A 25,312-nucleotide genomic window follows, 5' to 3' on the forward strand; every position below is an offset into this window, starting at 1 on the left:
TTAAAGCGCCCCGTCGCGACGAGCTCGCGCACAGAAGCAAACGCATACGCGAGTAGCGCCCGCATATGAAAACAGTATTCAAACCACACAAGTGAGGTATCGCCGCGATCGTTAGAGTGAGAGCAATAATTCTAGCCCTAGACCTACTCTGCAACTCAAAAAATGCAACCTGTAGAATTTTTTAAACGTCGCCTATCGAGTTTTTTAAAGGGTAAAAGTTTGACGCCATGCCACGAGCGGGCGCAATTTTTTAACGTGACATGTTGGGTATCATTTTACTCGGCGTAACATTATCTTTCACAATATAGAAAAAAATTGGGCAAAATGTATTGTTGTCTTATTTTTTAATTCAAAAAAGTGATTTTTATCCAAAAAAAGTGCGCTTGTAAGACCGCTGCGCAAATACGGTGTGACAAAAAGTATTGCAATGACTGCCATTTTATTCCCTAGGATGTCTGCTAAAAAAAAATATATAATGTTTGGGGGTTCTGATTAATTTTCTAGCCAAAAAATTGTGATTTTCACATGAAGGAGAGAAGTGCCAGAATTAACCCGGTGGGCAAGTGGTTAAAGTACTCATGGCTATAAAGAATAGAGTCATTGCTCATTAAAAAAAAAAAAAGGGGGTCCCTCCAAATTAAATTACCAGGCCCTTCAGGTCTGGAATGGATATTAAGGGGAACCCCGCCGTAAAAACCAAAAAAAAAAAAGACGTGCGGTTCCCGGCAAATATCCATTCCAGACCCTTCAGGTCTGGTGTGGATTTTAAGGGGAACTCCACCCCAAATTGAAAAAAAAATGGCGTGGAGTCCCCCTAAAAATCCACACCAGACCCTTATCCGAGCACGTTGACCTGGCCGGCCGCAGAAAAGAGGGGGGGACAGAGTGCGGCCCCCCCCTCTCCTGAACCGCACCAGGCCACATGCCCTCAACATGGGGAGGATGTCCCCATGTTGATGGGGACAAGGGTCTCATCCCCACAACCCTTGCCCGGTGGTTGTGGGGGTATGCGGGCGGGAGGTTTATCAGAATCTGGAAGACCCCTTTAACAAAGGGGACCCCCAGATCCTGACCCCCCCCCTGTGTGAAATGGTAATGGGGTACACTGTACCTCTACCATTTCACCCCAAAAAAAATGTCAAAGTGATAAAAATGACAGTAGCCGGTTTTTGACAAATCTTTTAATAAAATCTTCTTTTCTTCTTTCCTTCGGGTTTCTTCCGCTGCTTCTTTCTTCTAGTCCACATCTTGCCCGACGTCTTCTTCTATCTTCTCCGTCCGTCCTTCCGCCTTCTGGTCCCGCATCTTGCCCGTTGTCTTCTCCGTCCGCCTCCTCGTCCGCATCTTGGGTCTTCTGCGGTCTTCTTCTCGGTCCGCCGCCTTCTCGTCCCCGGACCCAGCGTTTGAATTTGATTTGGCCGCCGTTTTCCCGCTCCTGGGACCCGCCCCCCTCTGACGCCACAAGTAAACTCCTTAGAAGGTCATGTGCGTCAGAGGGGGGCGGGGTCGCAGAGCGTCACACAGCGGGGGAATTCAATTTCAATCGCGCCGCCCGGAGAAGAAGTTCCCGCCGTGTCACACTCATGTGACCCCGCCCCCCTCTGACGCACATGACCTTCTAAGGAGTTTACTTGTGGCGTCAGAGGTGGGCGGGTCCCAGGAGCGGGAAAACGGCGGCCAAATCAAATTCAAACGCTGGGTCCGGGGACGAGAAGGCGGCGGACCGAGAAGAAGACCGCAGAAGACCCAAGATGCGGACGAGGAGGCGGACGGAGAAGACAACGGGCAAGATGCGGGACCAGAAGGCGGAAGGACGGACGGAGAAGATAGAAGAAGACGTCGGGCAAGATGTGGACTAGAAGAAAGAAGCAGCGGAAGAAACCCGAAGGAAAGAAGAAAAGAAGATTTTATTAAAAGATTTGTCAAAAACCGGCTACTGTCATTTTTATCACTTTGACATTTTTTTGGGGGTGAAATGGTAGAGGTACAATGTACCCCATTACCATTTCACACAGGGGGGGGTCAGGATCTGGGGGTCCCCTTTGTTAAAGGGGTCTTCCAGATTCTGATAAACCTCCCGCCCGCATACCCCCACAACCACCGGGCAAGGGTTGTGGGGATGAGACCCTTGTCCCCATCAACATGGGGACATCCTCCCCATGTTGAGGGCATGTGGCCTGGTGCGGTTCAGGAGAGGGGGGGGGCCGCACTCTGTCCCCCCCCTCTTTTCTGCGGCCGGCCAGGTCAACGTGCTCGGATAAGGGTCTGGTGTGGATTTTTAGGGGGACTCCACGCCATTTTTTTTTCAATTTGGGGTGGAGTTCCCCTTAAAATCCACACCAGACCTGAAGGGTCTGGAATGGATATTTGCCGGGAACCGCACGTCTTTTTTTTTTTTGGTTTTTACGGCGGGGTTCCCCTTAATATCCATTCCAGACCTGAAGGGCCTGGTAATTTAATTTGGGGGAACCCCTACACATTTTTTTGTTTGTTTTATGAATGAATCCCTTTAGAATTGTCAGAGCCGACAATTCATTATAGCCGCGTGTGAATTTTTAAATGACTTTTTTCCTTCAGAATGTCACTTTGTGCAGGGGGAGTTCTAAGTGCGGGAAAAATGCGCTATTTCACATGCTGACATTACACCCCCCCTAGGTACGAAATTTAAAGGAATATTTCACTTTTATTGTTTCACTTTAAGAATTATTAATTTCACTGCTCCCGAAAAAACGGCCGTTTTAAAAAATAAAAAAAGCATTGATACATGTTCCCTGGGGCAGGACTGAGGTCCCCAAACACTTTTTAGGACAAAACTTGCAGATTAGCCTTTAAAATGAACACTTTTGATTTCTCCCATAGACTTCTATAGGGAGTTCGGCGCGGCTTTACATATTAGTTTCAATGCGCCGGCTGCTACGCTGGTTCATGCGCCCAATTAAGCCTCCACCCGGAGTACTAATTAACGCATGAACCAGCGCAGCGCACAGAGCATAGTAAATCAGGCCCTTTGTGTCACTGACCTGGAAGAATGAGGATCTATTCTGCGCTCAAGCCTCTAATATCTAGAAATAACTAAGTGCATTGCAGAGGAGTAAACTGCAGGCAAACAGGATAAAATGAGCCAGCAATCCAAAGGTCGGAAAAAGAGAGTTTACTTCCAGGCATGCAAAATCAACAGCAGCACTGCTTTGAAGTAAACTTGTGAACTTTGCAGTGCTGGCTCATCATATCCCATTCACATATCAAGGTTCATAACTTAACTCATAACTTTGCTGTCTGCATGTTATTTTTTTTTTCAGGGTTGATGGTTTACAAATTGCAACCAAAAACTACCTGGTGCAAGGTTGTTCATAAAGGAGTCAGCAATGGCAGATTGCATGTTTTTGTCTGTACAGGTTCCCTTTAATAAGGAAGGGGCTACCTCTAGGGAAGATCTGTTTTCCATGTGTCCATTATAATATACAGTATACAAGTCCCTGGATGGGAGCTCAGATAGTATGGCATTAGTTAGGAATCACAAAATGCCAAGGTGTCTTGGCATTGCAGTGTGGCTTCAAAGACAGCATATTCGCAAATAAATGCAAACAAAAAACTCTGTTTTTAATCTACCGTATATACTCGAGTATAAGCCAAGTTTTTCAGCACATTTTTTGTACATTCTCCCGGACTTTGGGGACCCGGTACTGGCCAAACTTGGCACACATGTAGCCCCACTCTTCCTCTATAAGTGTGCAAAGTTTTTTGTCCGGGGGACCCTTCCATAGACTACCATGTTAAACAGTCATTTCTCTGGTAACTTTGGGGACCAGTAAAGCCTGGCCATGGGTCCTGGACCCGAAACTTGGTACACATATAGCCCCAGTTCTCCTCCAAAAGTGTGCAAAGTTTGCTGTCTGGGGAACCTACAGCCGGGGAGCACCGATTTTTCAAAGCCAGGCACCCCCTCTATATACTCCCAGGTTAAATGTAAGTCTAGTCATGGACACAGTGAGGCATGGGCACAGTGAGGCATGGGCACAGTGAGGCACAATGAGGAATGGACACAGTGAGGCATGGGCACAGTGAGGCATGGACACAGTGAGGCACAGTGAGGAATGGACACAGTGAGGCATGGGCACAGTGAGGCATGGGCACAGTGAGTTATGGGCACAGTGAGGCATGGACACAGTGAGGCATGGGCAAAGTGAGGCATGGGCACAGTGAGAAATGCACATGGACACAGTGAGGCAAAGTGAGGCACAGTGAGGCATGCAGATGGACACCCTAGGCTTATACTCGAGTCAATACGTTTTCCCATTTTTTTGTAGTAAAATTAGGTACCTCGGCTTATATTCGGGTCGGCTTATATACGGGTAAATGTTACAAATCTAATTATTGGCAGATTTCAGCTTGTTTCTTGTCTTTCTGTGCCTTTTTGCACCTCCCTTTATTGATGTGTTTATTTCATGTACCTTTTCACTGTGTCATTCCATTTTTTACACATAACTTAAAGCGGGGGTTCCGCGGGTTTACGTTTTTTTTTTAAAAGTCTTCTGCCGCACTTACCTTGTGTAGGTAATCGCTCATCTGTCCCAGTCTTGTAGCCCGCTGCATTGCCAATCGCGAGAAAAGGATATTTTATAAAATTCTAAGATGGACGTTACCATCTTTACTGTGGGCACTGTGAAGCCCAACTCATTCTTCTTCCGGGATGCAGCGAATGCTGACGCTGGCAAAGTCACATGACCCGCCTGACTAGTCACGTGACATGCGAGACATTGCGGGATTTTGACACAGCGCGTCTCCTGGGATTCTCAGGAAACGCTCCCAGGAGACAAAGCGCTATTGGGGGATTTTGGAAAACCACGCCCACTCCCGCGGGGAATAGTGAGTGACAGCTCACAAAAGGCCCTCGTTCAAAGGTAAGGAGGCCGATTAAAAAAAAAAAAACGCATACATAGTGTACTATGGCTGTAGGTTTTAATAAGCACAACTTGTAAATTAGGGTGAACCTCCGCTTTAATTTCTGAACTTATTTGTTTTGGTTTCTTTTGGTTTCAAAGAAAGAAATCAAAGCTGCCCAACCAATCACCTGACTCAAATCCAACAAAAAATCTATGGAAAGATCAGAGTTCATAGAAGAGGCCCATGGAAACCTTCAAGATTTGAAGACTGTTTATGTAGAAAAATGGGCCAAAATCAGACCTGAGCAATGCATGAGAATAGTTTCGTGCTCAATACTTATTTTACCCGCTGTATAGTTCAGTTACTATGGGAACACATGACAGTATGCTAGTAGCAAATAATATTTGATCTTTTAATTATACATTTTCCCTATTTATGTGTAGCGTGGGGGTGTTGCTTTTATTTATTTTAAGTATCTTCTATGTGCCATGGTAAATAAATGCTACATAGTATCTATTCTGTATATTCTGTACTAATTACCTTCCAAATCCACATCTCCAACTATTATTGTTTTTCCTGTAGCTGGATCTTCTATATGATTAATGCCAACATCAATTATAGCAGCCCCTTCTTTAATCATGTCTGCCGTGATCAACTTCGGAATACCTACAACGACAAACACAGTCACATTATTAGTAATAAGCCCAGTATTAGTAATAAGCCTGGCATATGCAAGCATCTGAGGTTTGACTAAACAATTAAGTAAAAAGAGACATTTCCTCTTTGTTTCCTTTATTTATTTATTTTTTACGTTTTTTCTTTCAAAATTGTCAGTGTGGAGGGAGCTGCTGCAAGGCTGTGAATATAATTTTTATACTCCGTACTTTAATTAGAACAACAGTTGTGAAGCAGGCCATACACGGTCGAATTTCGAACAAATTTTCTTTTCAATATCAGAAAGTTCGTTTTTTTTGTGATCCGATGATGCCACCATTGATTTTCGAAATTCGGCCGACCAAACCTTCATGTTGCCGGAAATATTAGTTTCTCTCCGGGAATATTCTTTTCTTGCATTTTTTTTTTCTATTACATTTCTCGCACGATTTTCCCATCATTGATCAGAAAATCGTTAGTTTTTCCAAAAATTTCCAACATGTCGGATTCCTCAAATTTGTTTGCCGCACGAAAATCGGCTGTTGCTGCAGCCCACTAACGGTGCGAAATTCGTACGAAAAATTCTTTGATACGATTTTCGAAAGAAAATTCTTTCGAAATTCGAACCGTGTATGGCCGCCTTTATGGATTGTGGCATAAAAGCAATCTACTAACTAAAGACTTTGGCCCAGATTCACAGAGAGGAAGGCACACATTATGCCATCGTAGAGCAAACACTGTACGCTACGCCAACGCAGCGCAGAGAAGCAAGCATTGCATTCAGCAAGCCAGTGCTCCCAACGATGCGCCAGCGTGGTGTGGGTTTCGAAGGCGCACGTTGGCGTAGGTGGAAGTGGGCATGAACCCATGCAAATAAGGCGTGACCCCATGCAAATGATGGTCCGAGCGCCAGACCGGTGTTTTCCGCCCGGCGTATCACGAACTGCGCATGCGCCGTGACGTGGACGCATGCACAGCACCCCCCTGCGCCTGCTCATAACCACGCCCAGCCAGACGCACGTCCAACGCAAAAGTACGCCAGCTTGTGTTCCCTGGTGCAGACGTGTTCCCTGGCGCAGACGTGCTTTTTGAATCTGGGCCATAATGTCAGACAGTGACATTGAGAAGGAGAAGAGGAAGAAAAACTTCTCCGTGGATGAGAGGGCGATCCTGACCACTGCCATTGCCAAGTATGGCACCTACCTCCACAGAGCACAGAGCGGGAGGACAAGCAAGGCCAGGAAACTGGAAATCTTGCAGAAGGTGACCCTGGAGCTGAACACCCTATGCCACGAAACCAGGACATGGAAGGAGGTCCAGGAAAAAATAAATGACATGCGTCGTCGTGTCAGGGAAAAGCTGGCAAAGATGAAGAGGCACCTCAGGCACCTCAGGGCCACGGGAGGCGGATCAGCTACTACTTTAAAGCTGACAGCTGAAGAGGAGATTATAGCCAGCTGCCTGGAGCAGGAGCAGGTGGAGGGCCTGGAGGGCTTTGACTCCAGCCAACAGGACTTGAGGAGAGGGTAGAGGGATAGAGGGATTGAGAATAGCTATGGGGAATAATTATTTTTGGGCTCAGGACAGATTTTATAATCAGATTAAAGGGGTAGCTATGGGGGCTCGTTATGCCCCCAGTGTAGCGAATCTGGTCCTAAATAAATGGGAAGGTGAAACAATATGGAAAGATAAGGATAATGCCCTTCTATACTATAAAAGGTATATTGACGATGTGATATTGTTATGGGAAGGTTCTTTGGTTTCACTGGAGTGTTTTCTGCACAATATGAACAATAATTGTTACGGCCTTCAACCCACAGCTGAATTTAGTCTAACTACAACAAACTACTTAAACTTGACACTCACAAAAAGAGGTAATAAGATTAGCACCAAGACTTTTTTTAAGTCCACAGACAGGAATGGTTTTGTACCCCTTTCTATCTGCCACCACCCTAAGTGGTTGGGAGCTATCCATAAAGGTCAATTCATGCGTCTGTGTCGGAATTGCGACCAGCTTACAGAATTTGAATTTCAGGCAGAAAAGCTTAGTGAGAAATTTTTAGAAAAGGGTTACACTAATACCCAACTGACATCCACAAAAAATTCAGTTTCTGAAATGGAAAGACAATCTTTGTTGGTATCCAAACCTAGGGCTCCCCATCAAGGGCAATTGGCCTTTTCATCAGGGTTCCATAGACACTATAAAAGTGTTGAAAAAATCTTTAAACTATTTTGGCCCATTCTCCAGAGGGATACAGATTTGGCCAAAATTTTACCGGCCAGGCCAGTATTTATCTATAGAAGGGCCCCCGGCTTAAGGAACATTATAGCCCCCAATGTTCCTGATCCTCCAAAAAAAACTCTAACTTTCCTTGATGGATCAGGATTCCACTACTGTACACGTTGTCGATCCTGTAAAACCACCAAAAGACAGGGGAAGAAAAAGATAAAATTCAAGTCCAATGTTACACAACAAGAGTTTAAAATTAAACCTTTGATTACTTGTGATTCTAGGTATGTGACTTATGTCCTTGAATGTCCTTGCTCTTTGCAATATGTGGGACGAACAACGAGAGAACTCAAAGTTAGAATCAATGAGCATGTGGCAAATATAATAAAGGGTTTCCCTAACTAGAGTTGAGCGGACACCTGGATGTTCGGGTTCGGACCCGAACCCGAACTTTAAAAAAAGAAGTTCGGGTTCGGGAACCCAAACCCGAACTCCGAACCCCATTGAAGTCAATGGGACACTGACTTTTAGTAAAAAAAAAAATGCGCGGAGGTCCCCCCAAATTCAATAACCAGACCCTTTAGGTCTGGTATGGATATTAAGGGGAACCCCGCCGTCAAGAGGAGGTTGGCGATGCTGCGCTCTGGATGGATGGATCTTCTCATCGCTGGAGATCACCCGCACCCGTCGCTGGATCTTCTCATCGCTGGAGATCACCCGCACCCGTCGCTGGATCACCCGCACCCGTCGCTGGATCTTCTCATCGCTGGAGATCACCCGCACCCGTCGCTGGATCAGGACAACGTTTGAGCAGGAAGCCGGGAACGAGTGGATTATCACCGCTGGAGTTTTTTCTTTTTTTTTTTTACCCCATTACCAATTCACATAGGGGGGGCAGGATCTGGGGGTCCCCTTTGTTAAAGGGGTCTTCCAGATTCTGATAAGCCCCCTGCCCGCATACCCCCACAACCACCGGGCAAGGGTTGTGGGGATGAGACCCTTGTCCCCATCAACATGGGGGCAAGGTGCTTTGGGGGGCACCCCAAAGCACCCTCTCAATGTTGAGGGCATGTGGCCTGGTGCGGTTCAGGAGGGGGGGCCGCACTCTGTCCCCCCTCTTTTCTGTGGCCGGCCAGGTCAACGTGCTCGGATAAGGGTTTGGTTATGGATATTTAGGGGGAACCCCACGTCATTTTTTTTTTTAAATTGACGGCGGGGTTCCCCTTAATATCCATACCAGACCTAAAGGGTCTGGTTATTGAATTTGGGGGGACCTCCGCGCATTTTTTTTCCCGAACTCTGAACCCAGACCCGAACTTTCAGCAATTATTCGGGTTCGGGTCTGGGGTCGGGAAAAACCCAAAGTCCATACCGAACCCGAACTTTACAGTTCGGGTTCGCTCAACTCTATCCCTAACCATAGTGTCTCGAGACACTGCGATCTGTGTCATGATAGGAATCCCCGCCTATTAACCTTTAATGGCATAGATAAAGTTGCCAATCATTGGAGAGGTACCGACCTTACTAAGGCCGTATCCCAGAACGAGACCCAGTGGTTGTATCGTTTACAAACTATGCAACCGCTGGGTCTTAATATTGAATTAGATCTTAATTGTTTCCTCACCAATGAATGATTCTCGTTGGTGAGGATTTCGTTCTGCCATATAACAAGTTGTGCTTTGGTTTGCTTACGAATAATTTATTGTTCCCTTAATATTATCCAATATTATATATTCTTTCATTAGAATGGTATCCATCTAATATTTATCCTTTAGTACAGACCTGGGCAAACTACGGCCCGCGGGCCGTATACGGCCCGGCGGACCTTTTAATCCGGCCCCCCCGCCGCCGCCGCTGCCACGTTAATCACCGCGGCGGGGAAAATTACAGACAGCGTTCGTTTGAACAGCTGTTTTCCCCGCCGCGCATAGACACTCCCCCTTGGACGGATCTGTCCAATCGCGAGCAAGGGGGAGTCACATAGACACTCCCCCTAGCTCGCGATTGGACAGTTCCGTCCAAGGGGGAGTGTCTATGCGCGGCGGGGAAAACAGCTGTTCAAACGAACGCTGTCTGTAATTTTCCCCGCCGCGGTGATAACAGTAGGCAGGGCCGGGAGTGGTCAGCATTTTTGATGATTGCTTATTTTTTTTCCCTTTGATGCGGGATGCTTGTTAAAAAATTAAATGAAGCATTCAGTTAGCCGAGCTTGTTATACCGCAACCCTAAGAGTAAAATACACGTAGAAAATACCATCTGCGCAGCTTACAACATAAGTGCTAATACATTTCTCCAGGGTGAATGGGTAACCAATAATCTAGAAGAGATGTTTTTATTTCACGCTCACCCCCTATCCTTTGCAACTACAGCAATGTTTAAAGCAAATCTGTTACCCATAAAGCAACACGGAAGTATTGTAGAGCTGAGAATGGAATTTCACTTTATAAGATCATGCTGTCATTGATCAGCGGTCATACATGACCAGTGGATGTCTTCCCTGATAGTACAGATAGGTCTCTGACCAGTGGCGGCTGGTGCTCAAAATGAAAAAAAAAAAACTCAATTGCAGCCACTGTGCCTATCAACCACAGCCACTGTGCCAAACGCAGCTACTGTGCCATCAAACGCAGCTACTGTGCCATCAAACGCAGCTACTGTGCCATAAAACGCAGCTACTGTGCCCATCAAACGCAGCCACTGTGCCCATCAAACGCAGCTACTGTGCCATCAAACGCAGCTACTGTGCCATCAAACGCAGCTACTGTGCCATCAAACGCAGCTACTGTGCCATCAAACGCAGCCACTGAGCCCATCAAACACAGCTACTGTGCCAAACGCAGCTACTGTGCCATCAAACGCAGCTACTGTGCCATCAAACGCAGCCACTGTTGCCATGAAACGCAGCTACTGTGCCAAACGCAGCTACTGTGTCATCAAACGCAGCTACTGTGCAGCCACTTGTGCCAACACATGCAGCCACTGTGCCAACACACGCAGCTACTGTGCCACCATAAATTGTCGCCACTGTGCCCATCACACGCAGCCACTGTGCCAATCACACGCAGCCACTGTGCCAATCACACACAGCCACTGTGCCAATCACACGCAGCCACTGTCCCCCTCCTGTGTCATGTCCCCAGCGTCTGTCCCCCTCCTGTGTCATGTCCCCAGTGTCTGTCCCCCTCCTGTGCCATGTCCCCAGTGTCTGTCCCCCTCCTGTGCCATGTCCCCAGCGTCTGTCCCCCTCCTGTGTCATGTCCCCAGCGTCTGTCCCCCTCCTGTGTCATGTCCCCAGCCTCTGTCCCCCTCCTGTGTCATGTCCCCAGCCTCTGTCCCCCTCCTGTGTCATGTCCCCAGCCTCTGTCCCCCTCCTGTGTCATGTCCCCAGCCTCTGTCCCCCTCCTGTGTCATGTCCCCAGCCTCTGTCCCCCTCCTGTGTCATGTCCCCAGCCTCTGTCCCCCTCCTGTGTCATGTCCCCAGCCTCTGTCCCCCTCCTGTGTCATGTCCCCAGCCTCTGTCCCCCTCCTGTGCCATGTCCCCAGCCTCTGTCCCCCTCCTGTGCCATGTCCCCAGCCTTGGTCCCCCTCCTGTGCCATGTCTATAACAAGTACTCGTACCAGTTTTCCAACAATGATATTTACTGCTTTTTATAAAGAAATACAATTGATTTTATGCAGTATTGAGTTTAGCCTTTTGGCCCGGCCCTCCAAAATATTTTTAGTTTCTCATGTGGCCCCATCGAAAAAATAATTGCCCACCCCTGCTTTAGTACATGTCTCTGTGTGGGCTTTGCACCTCATTAAGGGTATATTGGACATTTGCATGTTTCAATTATGTCAGCGATACCTATGGATTTTATAATTGCATACATTTATATGTTATTTTAAATGTTATATTTTAACTATTTATTTTATATTAATCAAGTGTAATATTTTATGATTACATTTTACCACTATTGTTTTTAAATATGCCAGCGGATTGTCGAACCCGTTGTGCATTTGTTAAAGTTGTATTTGTTCGGTTGAGACTGGGACTGAGGCTGTGATTGGTCTATTCCCCGCCACTCAATTGGATTTCTGCCTTTAAATACTTATCCCTAGCGTGACCAATTACGCTTCCTGATGACGTAATTCACAACGAAACGTACGTCGAGGCGCATTTTGGTCACGCAGACATACGTACCGTGGAACGCACGCCGACTTACACGGCGAAGGAGACCGGTTCTCCATCTGACATACGCGCAGCAGCCTCAGTGCCGGGTTCTTGGGCACCGGACAAAGTAAGGAGCCACTTGGCTGTCTTTGTTTTTACTTTTGCTCAATAAACCACTTACACTATTGCGGCTTTTTTTCCTTATATATGTTGTGGCACCTGGTATCTGTTTGGATCTGGTTAAAATCGGTCGATTGGATTCCTCTGAGTCTGCAAGTTTGTATACCCTGTGTAAACAAAGCGTATACGACCTCTTTTTAGTTAAAGGGTCATATAGTGTTGGTAAGGAGCCATCTTATTACTTATCACGTCAGGGGGAATCATTTGTATTTTCTGGTGAAGGTTTCACTTTGAACATTTATTTCATCACGCAATCAAATCATCAAGATTTTCCTTACTATTGAACTTGAACTTTTTCTATTGCACATTTTTCTGTATTAATTTACTCATATTGAATTATGCATGGACTTATTTTCCATCTGGATTAACACTATTGGAGCACAATATTGTTTAATATATGTACTATTATTATTTATGTATGGTATATTTATATTTAATTGAATTTATTTTGTAGTTCACCAGCACCCCCTACCCTCACCAATCATACAGTTATTTTCAGGCAACTGAACATTTGGGGAGCAGCTCTTAATTTTTAATCTTAATTTTAATTTTAGTTAATATATTTTAGTGTATTCATCAATCTGATTAGATCACATGATTGGTCTTATCACTCATTTTTCTGTGGCGCAAAATTTTCACATATCCAAAGGACTTGAGGAGAGGTAAGTGTGTTTCATCCCCCATCCGGTGTGGAGCATGTGAGGGGGTGCAATGGAACATGTGACAAGTGTATGGGTCCACCACCATGTGAATGCTGTGTGTCATCCACAGATGTGCTGGAGGGAGCTGGGCCATCATCTGCCTCTGGACGACCCACGCCAGGCAACCAACATGTTCCTCGGTCTGACCCCCTGGGAAGCCACAAAGCTTCTCAACATGCTGTGGCTGCAGCAACGGTGGAGGGGAGTGCACACACATGTGCATTGGAGGTCGTTGTGGAGGAGCCAGTGGACATCCAACAGGAGGACTGCCTGTACCTCGATGATGAGGAGACCATCTGCGCTGGACCCTCCGAGAAGTCGCAGAACTCCCAACGACATCGACGCACATCAGGGCAACCCCTCCGAGGGCCACCCCGGCCAGAGGAACGCAACCGACTGCAACTCCCAGGAAGGCCCTGAGCAAGACCAGGGGTGCAGTCGGATCCGTCCAAGAAGGGCTCGAGAGGGAACAGGCCCGCCAGACACGGCACATGGCAGACATTGCCATCGACCTCCACCGTGTGGCTGACAGCCTGGCCTCCTTCATCGGGTCCTCGGCGAAGGCACAGGCCGAGTGCACACTGGCTGTGCAGGGCACCGCAGCCACATTGCAGCAGTGCCTCAACCAGCAGGCCGAACACACCATGGCCATCTGTGACTGCCTGCAGGAGGTCAATGCCAATTGTGCAGCCATGGCCACATGCCTGTGTGACCAGTCACAGACCCTGGATGGCATGTACCAGCACATGGTAGCAGGGGGTCCGGCAACATCTGGGGACCAGGGATTGGACATGCAGGTGACCCAGGAACTTAACAACATTACTAGAGAAGAACTGCAAGCAACAGCAGCAGGGATCATGGCGGAGGTTAGGAGCCTGGGCGTGATCGTGCAGGCCAACACTGCCACCAAACATTTCGAGGGATGCCAGAACAGGCACATGCAGTGGCAACACAATGCCAGTCAGAGGCAGTTGCAGGCTGAAACAAATGGCGTGCTGACCCGCATTGCCATTGCCTTGGAGGGGATGCAGGCAACATCTCAAACCATGTCCAGGAGCGTCAGCTCAGGGGATGAACCGCCATGAGATGCCCCACCCGAGTCATCGCCACGACAACTGCGGAGCAGAACCCTGGGCACAAGGCATGGACCGCGAGAGGGCAAGTGACTCTCCCGAGGACAATGGCACCACGAGTGCAGCTCAGAGTCTGAGTCATTTTTTGTTGGGTGACGTGCACAGAGGCATGTGCCGTGCACCTGTAAGGGCTTGCCATGGCGGACAATGGCATGGTCCAATTTTTTTTTTCATTTTCACGGATGTCACAGCACCATTGGACTGCACACGGTCAGGAGTGCAGAAGTGTCTATGGTGACTGGACACCGGTTTGCAGGGGCAGGGTTTGCCCGGTGTGTCAGTGCTACGGTGTGACTGGTGTGTGAGTGTGTGTATGTGTGTGTGGCCAATGTTTACAGATAGGCACAAGGCCATTTCTGCCAGCACTGCGTGTCAACTGGCAGGGGTCACCTTGGATCGTCGGGGAGAGGTTATCCCCACGACCGTGTGGATGTGGTATGAATGGACAGCAACATCATTGGTGCCTTGGTGTGGCGTGGCTGCTCCCAAGTCCTGCACGGTGGACTTGGGCGAAACCAATGTGAGGTGGATGTGGTGTGTGTGAGCTAGGGACCACAGTGGTGTGCATGCGTGCATTGTCCGTGTGCCATGATGAATGTGTGTGTTTAACGTGCAAAGATGTGTTCCACGAGGCAACTCCTGACTGCTGTTCCTTCAGCAGACGGGGTAGCCTCGGGCAGGGGGGGACTGTGTGGCTCGGGGGTCAGGTCATCACATATGTCAATCTCTAGGCCCTTTCTCATGGCGTAGTTGTGCAGCACACAACATGCACCGATGATCTGGCACACAAAGTTTGGGGAATACAACAGGGCCCCCCCGGACTTAACCAGGCAAAAAGACAGGAGGATGTTAGCCGTGCATGTGCCCCTCGTGATGTCTGCATCATGGGGTTGGACAGTCATGCCTGACTCCCATGTCACTCACCAAGCAGCCAGCTGTCCCTGTACACGTTCTGTTCGAATTCCGTTGGGATGGTGCTTTGACGGTATATGTAGCTGTCGTGGCTGGCCCCGGGGTGCCATATGAGGCATTGGGCATCAGCTATCACCTGTACGTTGATGGAATGGCACTGCTTACGATTGCGGTATATGTGCTCTGTGGCACGGGGGGGCCGTAGTGCCACATGTGTGCAATCAATGGCCCCGACGGTGCGTGGGAATCCGGCAATGCTGTAGAAATCCTGCATTGCCTTCTGCCACAGGTGCTCATGGGTGGGTTTGATGATGTGGTGGGACATGCATGTGAGGATTGCGGGGACAACCTGGTGCACGCATCTGCTCATGGTGGATTTTGACATCCCAGACACGACTCCACTTGTACGTTGGAAAGGTCCACTGGCGAGGAAATGGAGTGCTGCCAGTACCTTGACCAGTGGCTGCACTGCATGTGAGCGTCCCGTCTGGCTGGTGATTTCATCATGCAGGGCTGTGGCTAATTCCAGGATGGCATCAGGGCTGAATCTGAAGATGCGGTACACCTCCGATTCCCCCATGCCGAAGACGTTCATGCGCGTTCGGTATATCCTCTCCTGTGCCCTCCTCCGTGCCTGTTGACGCAGTAGTGCTATGACCATGGCTGCCCCTGGCATGTTGGCATACAGATGTGTTGTCCTGCAAGTGTGGTTGCTCTGCTCGTCCGTAACGGGGCTGCTGCAGCTGCTCTCCAGCTGACCTGTGCATGTCTGTTGCCGGGTTGCACCTCATTTATGGGGAATAACTTTACGCCAGACGTACAACTTACGCGCATCTCGCGTAGCATGCGCCAGGCGCACGCACGTTCGTGATTTGCCGTATTTGCCTCATTTGCATGTTTGAATGGCTAATCAATGGGAGCAGCCCCATGTGTCCAGCCCATATGTGCGCCCACCCTACCCCGGCGTGTGCAAGCTATGTCGGCGGGGTGTAGCCGGTTTTTGGACGCGTGTTGGTTTGTGGGTCTGGCGCACACATACGCCGGCGCACATTTGCAATTACGTCGGCGCAACGTGCTATACGTCGGCGTAAGTGCTTTGTGAATCTGGGCCTTTGACCTTAACCCTGACAGGTATTTTTGTGCATTCGCAAGTTTTGATCACTAAAAATCAGGCACTAACATGATAATGCATGAATGTTTAGCTATTATATTGTTTTAAGAGCTTTAGAAATGCAGGTCATTCAATTCTACAAATGTCAATCTCAGCCCAGGAACTATCCTCTTACCTCAAGTGATCTCACTGAAATGGTCTCCAGCCCATTACAGGGTGCATTCTAATGCCGCATACACACATTCGGAATTTCTGACAACAAAGGTTCAATGTGAGCTTGTTGTCGGAAAAACCGACCATGTGTATGCTCCATCAGACATTTGCTGTTGGAATTTCCGACAATAAATGTTTGAGAGATGCTTTAGCTGATTTCGTTTTAGTAAAAGTTCTTGTCGGAAATTCCGATCGTCTGTAGCCAATTCCGACGCACAAAAATCCTACGCATGCTCAGAATCATTGAACTTCATTTTTTTTGTAGTGTTGTACGTGACCGCGTTCTTGAAATTCTGAATTTCGGACAACATTTGTGTGACCAGGTGTATGCAAGACAAGTTTGAGCGAACAATCCGTCGGAAAAAAATCCACAGTTTTGATGGCGGAATGTCCGATCATGTGTACGCGGCGCATACGCCTTGAGTACTATTGAAAGTCAAGTCTCGGCCTTGTCAGTTTTTTTCCAAAAAGCTCTTGCTTTTCACACCCTAGTACAGGCTTTTATGCAAGGCGTAACACATATAAATCCTCAGGTCAAGTTGCCGATCTGCCCATGGGATCTGAATCTGGTCTTGTTAAGTCCTTCAGGGGCCTCCCTTTAAGCCGATGTGCGATGCCCCATGGTCACGAGGAAGCTAGTGTTTTTGTTGCAGTAAACTTCGGCAAGAAGAGTGTCGGAGTTGGCAATGTTATCTCCCAGAGAACCATTTCTGGTGGTTCATAAAAGACAAGGTGGTGTTACGTCCCCGGCTGTCTTTTCTGCCTAAAGTAGTGTCCAGTTTTCACTTAAACCAGGACTTTTTTGCTGCCTTCATTTTTTTCCAGAGCCAAGTTCGGCAGTGGAAGAGTCTTTACATTCTCTTGATGTAGTAAGAGCAGTTAGTTTCTATCTGGAGGCAACTACTCAGTTTTGGAAAACAGATGCGTTGTTCGTATTGCCAGGAGGCCCCAGGAAGGGGCAGGCAGCATCCAAGTCGACCACCTTTAGATGGGTTTGTCAGATTACTACTCAAGCTTATGAGTTACATGAGAAAGTTCTGCCTTTTCATCTTAGAGCGCACTCAACCCGAGCAGTTAGCACTTCTTGGGCAGTGCGTCACCAGGCCTCTCTAGCTCAAGTGTGCAGGGCCACAACTTGGTCATCTGTGCATACATTCACAAAGTTTTACCAGATGGATGTGAATCAACAGGAGGATGTCGCCTTTGGGCACAGTTTCTTGCAGGCGGCGACATAGGTCTCATGTCTGACAAAGGTCTGCTTTATCTATTGGTGTCTTCCTCCCCCATATAGTAATTGTTGGCTCTGTGTTCCGTGATGTACTGAAAAGAAAATAGGATTTTTATAACAGCTTACCTGTAAAATTATTTTCTTGAAGGTACACAGAGGTCCCTCCTCTCTCAAGCCCTGTACACACGATCGGACAAAACCGATGAAAACAGACTGAAGTTCAGTTTCATCGGTCCAAACCGACCGTGTGTGGGCCCCATTGGTACATTATCCTTCGGTCGAAAAATTTAGAACTTGCTTTAAAATTGAACCGATGGATGCCTAACCGATCGGTCAAAACCGACGGTTAGTATGCAAAAGCATCGGTTCAAAACCCGTGCATGCTCAGAATCAAGTCGACGCATTCTTGGAAGCATTGAACTTAATTTTTCTCAGCATGTCGTTGTGTTTTACGTCACCGCGTTGGACTCGATCGGTTTTTAAACTGATGGTGTGTAGGTACATCAGACCATCAGTCTGCTTCATCGGTTTCATGGGATGGACCGACCGTGTGTACAGGGCCTCATGGGCATACTTATATATTGCTTTGCTACAAAACTGAGGCACTCCCTGTGTGGGAGGTGTTATATCGGGAGGGAACTTCCTGTCTTGATTATGCCAGTGTCCATCACCTGAAGGTGGCCTATAACCCATATAGTAATTATTGGCTCTGTGTCCCATGATGTACCTTCAAGAAAAGGATTTTACAGGTAAGCTGTTATAAAAATCCTATTTTCTCATGATGCAAATGAAAAATGCAGCAATTGAGAGGCAGTATGTGAAGAAGAGACGAAGCAGGGTGGGAGGAAGTTGGTAGTTAGTGCTGAGGACTGTATTTCAGGCATGCCCGCATAGCCTGGCACTACCCTAATACACACAGTGAATGGTTCAGACCGGAAGTCTCAGACTCCCAAGTTCCCCCACTACATCAAGTCTCAACACAATTATGTCACCTATCGCTGTAAAATGAAAAATGCAGCAAGTGAGAGGCAGCATGTGAAGTCTAGAGGAGGGAAGCAAAGGGGGTGGAAGTTGGTGCTGAGGACTGTATTTCAGGCATGCCCACATAGCCTGGCATTACCCTGATACACACAGTGGATGGTTCAGACCGGAAGGCTCATGCCACGTACACACGATCATTTTTCGGCATTTAAAAAAATAAGTTTTTTTAGCCTCTAGAAAAAACAACGTTTTTTTCCAAGTTCATCATTAAAACGACGTTGCCCACACACGATCGTTAAAAAAAAATGCTCTAGTAAAGCGCGGTGACGTACAACACGTACAACGGCACTATAAAGGGGAAGTTCCATTCGGATGACGCCACCCTTTGGGCTACTTTAGCTGATTTCGTTTTAGTAAAAGACAATTCGCGATTTTCTGTCTGTTACAGCGTGATGAATGTGCTTACTCCATTACGAACGATAGTTTTACCAGAACGAGCGCTCCCATCTCATAACTTGCTTCTGAGCATGCGCAGGTTTTTCCCGTCGTTTAAGCCCACACACGATCATTTTTTACAACCCTAAAAACGACATTGTTTAAAACGTTGTTAAAAAATGCAGCATGTTCTAATATTTTTTTTTGTCTTTTTTCAGAACCCGAAAAAATTTTAAGTGACATTTTTTAAAAACTTTGTTTTTTACATGCCGAAAAATGATCGTGTGTACGCGGCATCAGACTCCCATGTTCTCCAACTACAGCAAGTCACAACACAATTATGAATGAATGAATGAATGAATGAAAACTTATATAGCGCAGCACATGCGAATTTAATCGCCTCTGGGCGCTTGTTGTTCCTGTCTCCTTTGGTATCAAAAGAGGTGAGTCTTGATCTTTCTCCTGAATGCTAAGTGATTCTCCTCCAACCGAATGCTGGTTGGTAAAGCGTTCCATAGTCTAGGCCCTTGGACCGCGAATCTCCTTTCTCCTTTGGACTTGTATCTGGCTTTGGGTATCTGGAGGAAATTTTGATTGGTGGAACGCAGAACGCGATTGGGTTTATGAGCTTTTATTTTTTCGCATAGATAATGGGGAGCATTCCCATAGATACATCTATGCGTTAGACAGAGAGCTTTAAAAGTGATTCTGTCTTTTACTGGTAACCAGTGAAGGGCTCTCAGTGAAGGTGAGATTGATTCCCAAGGTTTTTTCCCAGTCACAAGTCTAGCGGCCGTATTTTGAACGACTTGTAAACGAGCGATTTGGTACTTGGGGAGTCCGAGGTAAAGGGCATTTGCATAGTCCAATCTTGAGTTTACAATAGCTCCCACCACGACCGCTATGTCTTCCTTGGGAATAAATGGAATAAGTCTGCGTAGTAGGCGCAGCAGATGGTGAGATCCGCTGACTACTGACCCTATTTGTGCGTCCAATGTCATGTGAGAGTCAAAGATGACCCCGAGACTTTTGACTTTGGCGCTAGGGGTGATGATTTTGCCCAGAATGGGCGGGGGGGTCCAAGTTGTTGTAGGTTGATTCATACGCTTGGCGTGAAACAGGAGAAGTTCTGTTTTCTCTCCGTTGAGTTTAAGATAACTCTTTGTCATCCAGTCCTCTATCAAAGAGAGGCATGTCTCTAGATTGAGGTGATGATCCTTTTTATTGCAAAAATATAGTTGCGTGTCGTCTGCATATGAGTGGTAGAGCAGTTTTTGACTGCTAATAATCTCAAAAAGAGGGCGAAGATAGATGTTGAATAACACCGGCGACAGGGGGGATCCTTGAGGGACTCCGCACGATACCGTGCGTTTCTCAGAAGTGAAAGGTCCTAACTTCACTATTTGCGATCGGTTTTCCAAAAAAAGAGGAGAACCAAGATAAATCACCTTCTGCGACTCTGGCTACTTCAGCTAGCCGAGTCAATAAAAGCTTGTGGTCTACTGTGTCGAAGGCTGCGCTCAGGTCCAACAGAACCAGAAGACAAGATTCTCCTTCATCTGCGGCCTCGAGAGCGTCGTCCCATATTTTGAGCAATGCGGTTTCTGTCCCGTGTCCAGGCCGGAATCCCGATTGAAATGGGTCAAGTAGGTTGTGGGTATCTAGATGATGTTGCAGCTGTTGTACCACTACTTTTTCCATTACCTTTGAGAGTACATTTAGACCTGTTATTGGACGACGGTGGAGTGGGTCCTTGGGGTCCAGGTTGGGTTTCTTCAAGATGGGTCGAATTATACCCTCCTTCAACTGGGAGGGCACTATGCCTTCCCTGAAGGATTGGTTGATAAGCTGCGTGATAGGAGGTGCCAGGATGTCGGCGCATTCCTTCAGCAGTTTAGTGGGGATGATATCATTCGGCGCGGTGCTGTTACGTAGAGTACCGATGATATTTTTAGTGGCATGGATAGAGATAGGTTCCAGCGTGAACTTACCTGGTTGTGGTGAATTACTGCAGGTATTGTGTAAATCATTACAGGGAGAGTTGAGGGGGGAATTATTTTGCTGAATGCTTTGTCGGATCCCCTCGATTTTATTAATGAAGTAATCCGACAATTCACTGCAAAATTCTTGTGAGTCCGAATTGGGGGCTTCAAGACATCCTGGATTCATGGTCTGAGTGACCAACTTAAAGAGTTCGCGTGGGCGATTAAGGGCGCTGTTGATAGCCTCGGAAAAATAGTTTTTCTTGGCTTTGAAGATTTCTTTGTGGTATTTTCTTGTTGTTGCTTTGTAGACGATAAGGTTCTCATCTGAAGAGCTTCTTTTCCAGGCGGCTTCCGCCCTTCTACGCTCTTGCTTCAGTAATGCCAGTTGGTTATTGAACCAGCTGGAGTTATTTTTCCGGATGCGGGTTTTACGTTTCGGCGCTATTAAGTCGGCTGACTTTAATAGGGCTGTGTTTATGGTATCCAGCGTTTCTTCAGCCGTTTGATGCGGCTGAATTGTATTTATTTTTTTCCTTAACGTGGTTTTGAAGAGTTCCAAGTGGAGCTTCTTCTGACATCTAGTCCAGTGTGTTGTCACTAGTGTTGAGCAGAATATGCCATATTCGATTTCGCGATATATCTCGAATATATATTCGAATATTCGAGATATATTCGCTAAATTCGAATATTCGTGATATTTTATCGAAATTAAATGATTGCGATTTTTCGCCATTGCGAATGCGAAAATAATTGCGATTTTTTGATAACTGCGGTAGGAGCACTCTGATTGGCTCAGAATATTCGTGATATTTTATCGAAATATCGCAACATGCGAATGCGATATTTATTGCGCAATTTCGAGAAATGCTGGAGGAGCGCTCTGATTGGCTCAGAATATTCGTGATATTTTATCGAAATATCGCAACATGCGAATGCGATATTTATTGCGCAATTTCGACAAATGCTGTAGGAGCACTCTGATTGGCTCAGAATATTCGTGATATTTTACAATACAAAATAATTGCGAATATTCGGCAAATGCGGAAGGAGCACTCTGATTGGCTCAGAATATTCTTGATATTTTACAATACAAAATAATTGCGAATATTCGGCAAATGCGGAAGGAGCACTCTGATTGGCTCAGAATATTCTTGATATTTTACAATACAAAATAATTGCGAATATTCGGCAAATGCGGAAGGAGCACTCTGATTGGCTCAGAATATTCTTGATATTTTACAATACAAAATAATTGCGAATATTCGGCAAATGCGGAAGGAGCACTCTGATTGGCTCAGAATATTCGTGATATTTTACAATACAAAATAAAAAGTGTTTTGCATTGGTGGTGATTCTTTACTCTATCCATCTGTCACAGCCGTTTGTCAATCAAACACCTTGAAGATTGAACACGTTCATGCTGCATGCTTTGGACTTTTTTACACTTCACATATCAAAGACATTTTTATGAAAGATTATTTTTCTATTATTGGGACTATATTTCTTTATATATTTGTTTCACTGTGTATTTCACAAGTTATTTGCGCTTGCTTATTTTATAATTTGCCCACATGTCTTGTCACTAGACATATTTTTTATTCTTGTAGAGCGACTCCATTTTCTGTCTTGTATTAATTTATGTTGTATAACATTTTTGAGTTGCTGCTGTATTCTCCCCTTTTTTAAGGTATGCGCAATTTTTTCCTTCTTACAAAAAATAATAATATCAAACATACAAATATTCATAACATACACATACACAAAGCCCCCCCCTTTTGCATCAGAGACAATCAGAGTTCTCCTACCACAGTTATCGAAAATTCGCAATCATTTTCGCATTCGCAATAGCGAAAAATCGCAATTTTTTTTTTTTCAATTTGGCAACATAAAAGGATCGCCTCAGCTTAGCTACTCGGCCCAGGGTCTCTAATCATACCAGCAATGCTTTTAGACGTCGATAGGATGTGATCTGTTTTAAAAATCAAATTGAAAAAATGTGAATATTCGGAATTGCGAATATTCACCGCGAAATTCGAAATATAGCGCGATTTCTCGAATATGCTATATTCGAGTCGAATATTCGCAATGCGAATATTCGTGAGCAACACTAGTTGTCACTAGATTTGATGTTTTAGTTAAGGGTGGGAAATCGGAAATAATGAATTTAATTGCATGGTGATCTGTCCATGGCAATGGTTCATTTTCCAAGATTTTTATTTCCAGATCTTGTCTGAAAATAAGATCGAGTGTGTGACCTGAAGCATGTGTGGGCCCACATACTAGTTGTTGTAGCCCTATTTCTTCGAAGTGATCAATGCAGGCGTCGGCAACGGGGTCTTGCGGGGAGTTGGCCCAGAGATTGAAGTCCCCGAGCAGCAAAAGGTGTTTGCTGTTAAGGCTATAGGTGGAGATAAAGTCCGTCAATGATGGGAGAAACTGCGATTTTGGGCCAGGTGGCCTATAGCAGAGTAGAATCCGGACGGTCTCCTGGGAGTTTGTTTGTAGTTGCAGGGTAAGGGTTTCCATAAATGGAAGAGGGTTTTGAAGGACAGGTTTAGTGATTGCAAGATGAGTCTTATGGATCACCGCCAGGCCTCCTCCTCTTTGCCCTATTCTGTTTTCAGTTATGATACAATAGTTTTCTGGCACCAGTTCTCCCAGTATGGTGTTACAGTCGGCTGTAAGCCAGCTCTCTGTAATAAAGAGGCAGTCTAAATCATATTGTAGAATGAAATCATGGATTTCCAGTCGGTGTTTTACTGCCGATCTTGTGTTGATCAAAGCACACGATATATTCTTAGGCTGGGGTAAACGGCTGAGATTTTTGATAGTCGATCGTCGATCGATTCTCAAAAGTCGCTCAGTTCTTAGGGCTTTTTTAGTGATGGCTGGTAGTATTGCGGCAAATTGTCTCAGATCCCCAATGGTTTCTGCAGAATATTGCAGATTAACCATAGTCGCCAAACACCAGGGGGAGGAGGGAGGGGGGATTAATCAAGGATTAACTTAATCCTCGATCCTGACTTGGTCCAGAGGAAGGCAAAAAAACCCTGGTTGTGCTACGCCAATATGCTACGACAGGGAAAAAAATTCCTTCCTGACCCCTTGAGAGGCGATCGGGCGAACCCTGGATCAAGTACAAATGGTATTTGAGAGAGGGGGAGTGGGGCTAGGGTGTTGCAAGATGGCCACCACTCCGGCTGCAAAGAGCCAAGGTGGTGACCTCGAGGGAGGGGGGCAGGGGGGGGGGATAGCCAACTGGTAGTTATTGAGTTAGGAGATGGTGGTAGGTGACCCAATTACAAGGGGGTAGCAGGCTGGTATCTGGAGGGGAAGAGTGGGGAGCCACTCGGTCGCGGCGATGAAGGGAGGGGGAAGGGGCCCTACCTATCTACATCCCGTGGGCCACACGTCCTACTCCTAGGAAGCGTGCGCCGGTAGCTGCCGGGATGCAGTTCTGGCCCTAGGGAAGAGGGGGGTCCTGATGGTGTCAGGGGGGATTGATGTGCAGCTGGCAGGTGAATGGTGTATCGGGGGGGGGGGGGGCGCGCCAAGCCGGGGAATACAGAGTTGCCGCTGGGGGCTCTCGGTATATCAAGAGTTCCAACTTTATTAGCTGCAAGCTTGTTCTGTATCGGTGATTGGAAAAAATAATGAAGACTCCTGTCTTACCTCCTGTTTCAAACTCCAGGTTTTTAACTCCGGCACTTTTGATCAAAGAATGCACATGTGAGGCCACCATCAACTGGGAGCCAGCTCCTCTGGGAGTCTGTACAGCCACGTTATACTCACCTGTGAAGACCTGTGAACAAACCCACACCTGTGAACAATTAAACCCTCCCCTTAATTAGCAGAGAGGAAAAAGAAAAAAAGCTGTTTAAAAAGTGTCAGAGAAAAAGAGGGGGAAAAAATCCACCCTTGCAAACAGAAGCAGTTGATAGCAAACTCCAGGTTTTTAACTCCGGCACTTTTGATCAAAGAATGCACTTCTGAACAGAGAATGCACATGTGAGGCCACCATCAACTATATGTCACCTATCACTATAAAGAACTACAGCAGGGCAGAGATAAGATCGGTGGCCACAGGAATACACAGCATATTGGCCACCGGTCTTACAACACAGATGTCACAGGGAATGAAGCCTTGATTCAAAAAACGCACTCTGGATTCTCAGATACAAGATCAATAAGATTTTTAGATGACACAGTGGGGAAAGAAACAACAAGCATATTACATCAAGGTATGAAAGCACTTGTACTAACAGGTAATACATGTTCTGCCCAGAGTTCAGCTTTAACTGCAGTATATAAACATAAATAACAAAATGTGATTTGGAACAAAAATTTGTTTTTTACGGTAAATTATATATGTAATTGCTCCACTGGACTTAGCAAAGTTTAGTCTCACATAAAATATAGGATGATGTGTTATATACCAGGGTTGCTTTTTCACCAAGCATGGTCCAGCTGCTCAGGTAAGTGACAGGTATGCTTTATGATTACAGGAAGTTT

At 46.4% G+C, this 25,312-nt stretch overlaps 1 protein-coding gene across 2 annotated transcripts in view; it reads right to left on the reverse strand.

The window, feature by feature from the left end:
- The window catches only part of MTHFD2L (methylenetetrahydrofolate dehydrogenase (NADP+ dependent) 2 like), a 166,749-nt gene that overhangs the window by 13,667 nt on the left and 127,770 nt on the right, over window positions 1-25,312 (reverse strand). For both annotated transcript variants that reach the window (XM_040327750.1, XM_040327748.1), the window contains exon 8: window positions 5,425-5,550. In XM_040327750.1, the coding sequence (XP_040183684.1) occupies window positions 5,425-5,550 (126 nt within the window). The remainder of the gene's footprint in view (window positions 1-5,424; window positions 5,551-25,312) is intronic.

The sequence above is a fragment of the Rana temporaria genome, chromosome 1 (genome assembly GCF_905171775.1).
Source record: "Rana temporaria chromosome 1, aRanTem1.1, whole genome shotgun sequence".
NCBI classification, from domain to species: Eukaryota; Metazoa; Chordata; class Amphibia; order Anura; family Ranidae; genus Rana; species Rana temporaria.